Source organism: Drosophila bipectinata, chromosome XL (assembly GCF_030179905.1).
Source record: "Drosophila bipectinata strain 14024-0381.07 chromosome XL, DbipHiC1v2, whole genome shotgun sequence".
NCBI classification, from domain to species: Eukaryota; Metazoa; Arthropoda; class Insecta; order Diptera; family Drosophilidae; genus Drosophila; species Drosophila bipectinata.
The window spans coordinates 4,531,919-4,541,174 of record NC_091734.1 but is presented as its reverse complement, the minus strand read 5'-3'; the positions used below and the strand labels follow the sequence as shown (position 1 = coordinate 4,541,174).

The window sequence follows — 9,256 nt, the reverse complement described above, 5'->3', positions numbered from 1 at the left end:
GGGTCACCACCACAAATGGTGACCGCGATCAGGACTAAAGTTGGTCTAAATCCTTGGTTTATAGTTTGGCACATTCTGCAAAGACAGTTCGCTCACTTTGTAAGCCCTTGTCGGGGTCACCACTCCATAAAGGTGACCCCGATTATGCATAAACTACCTTACACCTTCTCTTTATAGCCCCAAGACTATTTAGATTAACTTCCTTAAGCCCTTAGATCTCTATCTTCTAAAAAGAAGCCACTTTCCTTGAAAGACATCTCGGAACCGGGCAATCCATCAGCTCCATGTGAAATCCAAGTCTACAACTTTGCGTTAAGTGCCCCCGATTGCCGCGATCATCGATAAATATCTTAATGGGCTCCTGGGGTAATGCGACCACTTCAGTAGTACCGTCCAGTACAGATCTCACCATCAGACCAAGGTGAGCAAGACTCTTTTGGCATTAAGCTGCCCTCCAAGCCAAGGATCATAAAATCCTAATAAGAACAACAACTGGCCAACGATATTATTATTATTATGATGGGTGATTATGTGGCGCGTATGTTTATTGACAAACAATATCGCACTGCTCGATCGGAATCGGTAGTTGGGAGTTAAGAGTTGGGTCATAAAACTCCCGTTTCTGGTTTTTTACTCGCCCCCCTTTTTTTTTTATTTTTATTTTATTTTTTTTTTTTGTTTGCACATGGGTCGAGAGGGCCCGAGATATCAGCCAAAGATATGGACAGTTGTGATAATATACACGGGACACACAACCTACATTCGAACTGCTGTAGTAGGAGCTACTCCGCAGAGCAACCCCCTGATATGCTGTTTATATGCTATATATATGCTGTATGCTATGGCTAATCAAACCGATTTGAATTCCTTGTGGGCTCTTTAATGTTGTTGGCTGCATGTTTTGTTGCTACCATTCGGACCCAGTTACGATTCTTATCGGAGATACCGGAGAGGGCTACCGTTTTGGTCTGTTATCGGGTAGCACTACTACGATTACTACCCATACCTGTGCCCCATACCTGTACACATTCATGCCACCCAGAGGGGGCGTACCATCCATTACCGTCCATTATTCGTCCCTGTCGCACCCACTTGTTGGTTGGCCCGATACATTTTTGTTTATATGCCATTATCTTTAGTCCCGGGGACTAGTCGATCGACCGCCCCCTCCCAATACTAACTATTTCTGGCCTTGTCTAAAAGCCCTCTCTGCTTGATCCATTCTTTCCGGACATCTTCCGTCACTTGTAATGGAAGTGGAAGCACTGGAGATCAATAAAATGATAAAAATACCTTTTTGAAGATGGTTCTTAAGAGCTTCTTTAGTATTCGTCCTTGACTCATTAGCGAAAAAAATGTCTTTACAGAACAGGGAAATTAGTTTAGAAACATGTTCTTGTTCTTGAGTTTCTCAATACCCTCAAGTGCATTTCAAAGTTGTCGGTTTGTATCTCTACCACCTGTATCTGTATCTGTATCTGTATCTGAGAGCGTGTAACAAGTGTGCTGTTTGTCATTTGTCATGTCCGCGAACAGCGAACAGCGGACACTTGTGGCCAGCCGAGATACTTCAGAATGCAGAATGCACTTTGGAAAGTTTCACAATGAACGACACAAGGCGAAAAACAAAAATCCAAACCACTTGAGCTATATATTTCTAAACAAAAAAAATAGAAAACACAACTAGATCTACTATCTGTCCGTTTGTCCGGGTGTCTGTCTGTGGTCTACATAATAGAAACTATGGCTGTGCACATCGATCAATCGACTGCTCTACTAACAAAACGAACCAAAAACCAAACAACCATCCAACCAACCAACCAACCAAATCAGACCAAGCCAGTCGTCGTCGTCAGAAGCTGAAGCAGCTCCCGCCCTCATATATCAAAATGTACGTCAATTTTCATGCTCCGGACACTTGATAGACTGAAGTGCTTTACATTGATTTCACATATACCTTTTCAAGTGATTTATTGTAAAGGCTTGTTGGCGCACTCGAAGTTCCAACTCATAATGAGTTTGCCGGATGTACTATATATGGCGCTGTATCTTCGAGGCTTAGAACTCAATTCCATCAAGTGGATGCCCTTTGAATGGTAATGGTCTCCACCAGAGACCCCCAGACTCTCTGGCATTCGGGGGGGATATCTATAACTATCTGAGAATGGGGTTTACTTGAAGCTTAGCACGTTCTCTACTTGATGGATGGATGTCATTGCCTTGAGGTTGATGTATTTTTAATTAAAATAGTTTAATTCACTTAAATATTATTACTTAGTTTTAACAAGCTTAATTTTTAGATGCTAATCCAAAAAAAATAGAAAAAAAATGGGGCGTGAAAATTGATTAAGATTGGCTTCCTTTGCCCACGAATTATCGATAAAATATATGATCGATCGGGGGAAATAAATCAAGGTAATCTTGAGGTTATCTGGACCTGCCCCACCCACTATATACCACAAAGGAATGTCAGTTTTTTTTTGGGCCAAAGAGGGCAATTATATACCATGGTTATATGAAATATTATTTTAATTTAAAATATATAGTTTTTTTTTACAATTATTTAAATAAAATATAATGATTTTTAAGAAAATTATTCAAAAATCGCATGCAACTTACCTGCACTAGTATTTTACATACCAAATTATGTATTTTTACATACATACGCTCAATTCTACATATGTACGGGCTTAGGGTTCTCTACATGGGGGACGCCGCCGCCATTGCAGCGCAGCCTCCCACACTCACACACACACACACGCGAGCGCGCACTCCCGATTCCGCGAAAAGTGTCTGTTTTTCACTAATTAGCTTTGAAAACATTATGAAAATAGTTCAATCTACTAAGCACTAGTATAATCAAGATATTTATTAAAGTTTTAGGATGTTTTACAAAACAAAAACAACAGAACTTGTGTTTTTTTGTTGTTTACACGCTTGGCGCCGGCGCCGGCAACTTGCCTTTCCATAGAAACTGCATTTCCTTTGTTGCCTCCTTCTGTAGATCACTTTTAATTAAGTATTAAAGTTAATCTATATTTTAAACACTTTTTAACAACATAATTAACTAATTTAAAATAATAAACAAAGCGAAACGAGTCGAACGTAAAATCTTATTGGCGCGAAAAGGGAGAATGAAGGATGCGCAAGATCGCGTGGGAGAGCGCAGGTGCAGGTCACACTAGAGATGGGAAACTTTTACTAATCGATAGTTAGGCGCCAATTGGAAAATATTCAAATCTCAGAAATGAAAAATTTGCATAATTAGCAGATAAAAAGGATAACAAACCCCACACCATATCCCTAAATGTAATAAAAGATTCGAATTTTGTTTTTCTGTTATTTTATTTTATTTATGCAAAATATTTCGAAAAAGAACACAAAAATTCAAAATCAAATTATATGATTATACATTGAAAATTGTTTTCTTTTTTTTTTTTCTTGCTTTTTGGTTTTGGTTGTTTTGTTTGTTGTTGTTGTTGTTTTTGTTTCCTTTTTGCATTCTTATGTTTTATGTTTGTTTTTCTTGGTTTTCCATCAATGGCTTTTCATGTTTTTTTGGGGGGGTTTTTCGTGTGAAACATTTTACAATTTTCCTGGATGCCATTGGCCCGAGAGCCCGCAACTGGTTGTGGGGGTAGGGGACGGGTAGCGATTCCATTCTGTCCACATGATCCATAGAGAGATCGGTGTATGCAGATCCTGTTGGAAATTCAAAAGATCATATAGATCGCCAAATCGGATATATGTAGATCGTGGATCGCGGATCGTAGATCGTCGATTATGATATTTGTTCGGTAACCAATGGCCAGAGAATGCTGAAATCTTTTCCACATTAATAATAGGTATATATAGCGTACAATTATTGTTGCAATTACAATTGTCTTTGAGTACATTTAATATTTAAATTTTTTTCATATACGTTTCTCCAAACTGAGTTCCTCCTCTCGGGCCATCATTTCCGTTTCTCGTTTTCTGGTTTTTGGTTTTTTTATGCAAAAATCATAGTTTGACAAAAAGAATTACACAAATGTTATATCTTGCTCTTAATTTCTGCATACATTTCTTTCATTTTGTATTTTGAATTTTCTTTGTTCTCGTTTTTTTGCATTTCTTTGGTTTTTTTTTTTCAATGATGAGACTACGACAAAAACACATGCGATTTTCATTTATAATTCTCAATTGTTTGGTTTTCTCGCCATTTTGGTTGTTTTTTTTGCATTTTTTGGTTTTGCAATTTTAATCTTTTGTGTAAATCTTTTTTGCTTTATGATATTCATTACGTTTTTGTTTTTTGTTTTATATTTATTTTATTCTTTTATTTAATTTTATTTATGCAGGACGGGGTTTATTTCTTACACATTTGCATCATTTTTTTTTGGTTTTCATTTTTTTTTTGTTTGCTTTTACTTTCCGCTTTTTTTGTTTTTGGTTTTGTTTTTTTTTTTGCTTCACTAAGTGTAAATATCAATTGTTTTTTTGTTCATTTTTTTTCTCTTGGTTTTTTATATATATATGTATACTTTTCCATTTTTGGTTTTTTTTGTTGTTGTTCTTGTTGTATTAATGAATAAATTAAAAAATATTCAAGCTTTGACTAGTTAGATTTTTCTTCTTATTTACGTTTTGTTTGTGTAGTTGATTTGCATTTTTTGTTTTTCTGTTTCTGTTGAAATATATATGTATGTTTGTGTGTGTGTGTGTGTGTTGGCATATATATATAAATAGATGCATATATATGCATATATATATTGTTGTTGTAATACATTTAGCATTATATAATGTGTCTGTGTGTTGGCGGGGAGTCTATTGAGAGGAATTTTCAAGAAAAGTTTTCAAAAACAAAACTCTGATTTGCCATTAAACAGACTCTAGAATTTTGAAATCAAGGCCAAGACTGTGAAATTGAAATTGAAACTGCTCAAAATCGTTTCAAAAAATCAATTCTGTACCCAAAACTTCAACTAGAACAGCAATGGCATCAAAAAAATCATAATTATTCCTAAAAATAATATTCAAAAATTAAATAAAAAAAATTGTATTTGTTTTAAACACTGACTTTGTTTTTGAAATTGAAGTTCTGAAATTTTCCAAATTCTAGTTCTACAATTTCAATTAAAAAGTTGGTTTTTTAAACAAATACATTTATGTTTTCAATTCTATATAATATGATTTTTAGAAGAAATCTTTAAAGTTTTTGTTGCCATTATGGTTTTAGTTGAAATTTTGAAATCAGACTTTGATTTTTTGTTTTATTTAAATAACAATTTAAAAAAACAGCTTCAATTTCCATTTCAGTTTCTTGACAGTTTTCAAACTTTTGTTCTATTCGCCAAGTTAAATCTCATTCAGAATCTCAATTTCCGATCTAAAATTTTGAATTACAAAAATTGTTATATCAACTCGATTTCTAGTCCTGGAAGTCTGTTTCCAGAATGACAATTCAAATGAAAGAGCATACGATAGTCGACTTGATGGGCCAATACTATTTTTCGCATTATTTAGCCCGATTGAGTAACAGTATCTTGCTGCTCGAACAAAACAGGCCAAATATTTGCCAAGCAATCAAACCGAGAAATGAAACTAGACTTTTCGAAATGGTTTATCTTGGGGGGCTTCCACTTAAGTTGGTGCCGGAATTCTTTTCGATTTATATATATGTATATATTTATTTTTCAGTACGATCCAAAATTCTTATCAGAATCTGGTTCGGCATTTTGGCTCTAAGGTTTGATTGCGAAAGGGGTTTGATTGCGAAAGGAAGTTTATCTCAAGGACTCTCCCTCCATTTTTTGTTGATTTGTCAGTGTGTGTGTGTGTTTTTTTTGTGCTGGCCTTTGAGTGAAACATGTAACATAAAAACGAGAAAAAAAAAACTTTTTTTGCCATCCGACTTACACACAAAATATGCAGAAAAAGTTCTAAAAGTTTCCTCATCTCATTTTTTTCCCATTTCTTTTTTACTTTACTTGTTTTTTTTGCAATTAGCTTAGCGTTTTTTGCATTATATTTTTGTTTTTGTTTTTTTTTCGGTTTACGTAGCTGATTCATATATATATATATATATTTGTGATATATATATATTACTTGTAATATAGCCGGCAAAAGCATGCTTTTTAAATGCTTAAGTTTTTAGCTTGCTGGCTTGCTTCGGGTTGTGTTTTGCTTGTGTATAGATACATAAATACATTTATGGACATTTCTTCTTGCTTTGCTTTAAATATATTGTATATATATATATATATATATATATATGTGTGTGTGTTTGTGTATGTGTTTTGGTTGCTTTTTGCTTGCCGTATATATAGCCATGTGAGTGAATGTGATGTGTGTTTGTGTGTGTTTTTTTAAGAGGGAGTTATACATATACATATATGCATATATGCATGTTTATATAGAGATTAGTACGCGTAGGTAGCTCTTAGGTTCACAAGTGTCCTAGTGTGTGTGTGTGTGTGTGTTTGTTTTTGGCTTTTTAGCTCTTAACTCTCATCCTACTCTTTCTGATAAGAAAGATCGCTCCGAAAAGTATGCTACTAAGCAGCCATGAATGCAATATGTACGTGTGTCTGTGTGTGTGTGTGTCTTGGGCTGCTTTCTTCTTTTGCCTTTGTATTTGTTGCTATGAGTGAGAATGTATATGAGTGTCCTGTGTCTGTGTCCTTTTTTTTTGTTGACAATTTATTTACTAGGAATATCTTTTTTGTTTTGCTTTTGCTTCTGCTCCCTTTCTTCTTTAGTTTCCTTTTCCTCTTTACGCCCAAACTTTCTTCTTTGCCTTCTCGTAGCGTGATCCTTGTTATCCTTGTGAGCCATTACACGAATCATCATGTTATTGCCTGCCTCTGTGGCTTTTAGTGTTGGAAAATGTGTACTAAAAGGACAATGGATACACCGAGTGCAACAAAGACAGACAGATGGAGTGCTAGAGTATTGGAAAGAGACAGAGAAAGGGAGCTAAAGAGGATGTTTTTTTTTTATTTTACTGCATTTTGTTAAACATTCAAATACTTAAATTTAATTGCTTGCTTTATATTCTTGCCTTTTCTGCTTGCTTGCTTTTTCTTTTGTTTTTTCTTTAATTTAATATAGATATATTACCTTTCATTGAATTTATCCTTCTTCTTCCTTCTTATTCTTCTTCTTTTTCTGTCTGCTTCTTGACTTTTCTTTTTTGCATCTGCTTCTACCCCTTTGCCTTAAGCTTCTTCATCATATTATCTTTACTTTTATCTCTTTATCTCTTATTGGAACTGCGCTCCTTGTGACGAAAAAAAAAATCGGTTTCTCTACCACTTCTTCTGCTTTTGTTTTGTTTTTTTTTTGTTTTAAATATTATGCTTAAATTGTTTTTTTCATTTTGAAATTGTGTTGTGTTCCATCCTCCTCAATGCCCCAATGCTTTTTGCTTTGCTGATGCTTTTTCGCTTGTGACGACTATGCTGTATGCTGTTCTCCGTCCCCTTCTAGCCGTTTAGCAGCCGTCTAGCTTACTCTTTCACTTCGAAATATTTGTAGGTCGGATTCTCGTACCCATTGATCTGCATATTGGGCACGATCTTCTCCTCCTGCACGATGGGATGGTGTGTGGTCACGTTCTAGAAAGGGAAACAATATTAATATTTAGACATATAACCTTTTACAACACTGGCTATCGATAGATGTATCGACTATCGTCTAGCTATCGATATTTGAAGCTTTACTCACCTGATCCACCTCAATGAAGCCCTGGGCATGCGGCGAACGGGATGTCCGCCACTTGGCAACAGCCACGCCCACAAATACAGCCGCCATTAGGGCGATGCCGGCAAAGGAGAGCGTAAAGTAGACATTGCGTCCCTCCTTGGGCGCGTGCGCATTGTGAGAGAATTCGCGGCGCAGCGAGAAGCTCTGCAACGAAACGGGAGAGAAAGAGAGAGAAAGGGGATAGGCTTTAGGCAAGTGCGGTACGAGAAGGCGCCGCATCTCAAATACCGATTCGCGATGGCCCAGGTCATGGGTCATGAAGTGCTGCACCTGCGGCTCGGCCTCCTGATGAGCGACGGCGGCTGCCACATCCTCCACCGCCCGTTGGACGGCATCATCATCGACCGTCGGCAGTACGGTCTGCACCTTGGTGCTGCTGCAAGGACAACATGGATATATAGATCAAATCCTTTCTAGAATTGGAAATGGAATCTATGGGATTACACCTTACCTTACAGTAGCCTCGGCGTATTCAGTGTCCGAGAGCTCCTTCTCGCTCTTGGTGGTCTCCAGATTCAAGTTAGCCGCAGTGACGACTCCGCCGTCGAGGCCCACCTCCTTGCTGCTGAGGCTCTTCTCCTGCTGCGACTGGGACGAGGACTGAATGGAGGCGGCGGAGGAGGCTGGGGTCTGTGACGGGGCCTGGGACTGCTGCTGCTGTTGCTCGGCCGCCTGCGACTTGAGCATATCGTCCACCTTCTTGGCCTCCATGCGAAGCTTCTCTTCGCGCAGCTTCTCCCGCTCGGCAGCCCGCTGCTCCTTGCGCTGTTTCTCGGCCAGTCGGAGGCGCTCCTTCTCGGCCACCTTGCGCTCGATCTCCACACGGTACTTGTCCAGAATGCCAGCCTCCGCCTCCTCGCTCATGCCCAACGACGAGCCGGGAATATCGTCCTTGCTGCGCAATGCCAGGATATAGTCGTTCATCAATTGGGCGATCTTGGCCGATAGTTCAGGATAACGCTTCAGCATGGTCATCGATTGGTTCACCGCACGATCGATATCGATTAAACGCTCCAGGGTCCTGGGACGCTCTGAGGCGGCGGCCTCCAAGCCACCGGGTCCTCCGGAGTTCAACAGGTGGCGGTAGTGAGCCAAAGCATGGGCACGATCCTTGTGCAAAGCACGGAGAAGCTTCTGCAAGCACTTTTCAACATGATGAGCCTGGGAGGATATCAAAAAAATGAGTATTATAACCTCAAAAATAATTTAAGAAAAAGTCTCATCTCTAGAAACTATCGATACTCGATACTCACATTCGGTGGCTGTTCGGTCAAAGCCTGAGTGTAGCAGGTCATGGCCTCCCGTTTCCGTTGATTGATGTGGGCCAGGACACGCTGCTGATGCATGGCGGCCAGCTGATGCTTCTCGGCGTTGCCTTCCTCCTCGAGTGCCTGAACAGAAGTCTAAAATTACATTCCCATATAAAGACGTATTGCACACCAAGAGAGAAAGATTATCAGCATGGGGAATTTGATCGTTGATCGATAACAATATGCAACTGTCGATCGGT

At 38.4% G+C, this 9,256-nt stretch overlaps 1 protein-coding gene across 10 annotated transcripts in view; it reads right to left on the bottom strand.

Moving 5' to 3' along the window:
• Positions 1-3,326: 3,326 nt before the first annotated feature.
• Appl (amyloid-beta-like protein) overlaps positions 3,327-9,256 on the bottom strand; it is a 54,277-nt gene continuing 48,347 nt past the window's right edge. For 7 of the 10 annotated variants that reach the window (XM_017253578.3, XM_017253583.3, XM_017253582.3 and 4 more), the window contains exons 8-12: positions 9,000-9,149; positions 8,198-8,907; positions 7,975-8,122; positions 7,708-7,890; positions 3,327-7,598 (exon numbers count right to left, since the gene is read on the bottom strand). In XM_017253578.3, the coding sequence (XP_017109067.2) occupies positions 7,491-7,598; positions 7,708-7,890; positions 7,975-8,122; positions 8,198-8,907; positions 9,000-9,149 (1,299 nt within the window). In that variant the 3' untranslated portion in view covers positions 3,327-7,490. The remainder of the gene's footprint in view (positions 7,599-7,707; positions 7,891-7,974; positions 8,123-8,197; positions 8,908-8,999; positions 9,150-9,256) is intronic. The other 3 variants (XM_017253581.3, XM_017253586.3, XM_017253584.3) reach the window with 2 other exon arrangements.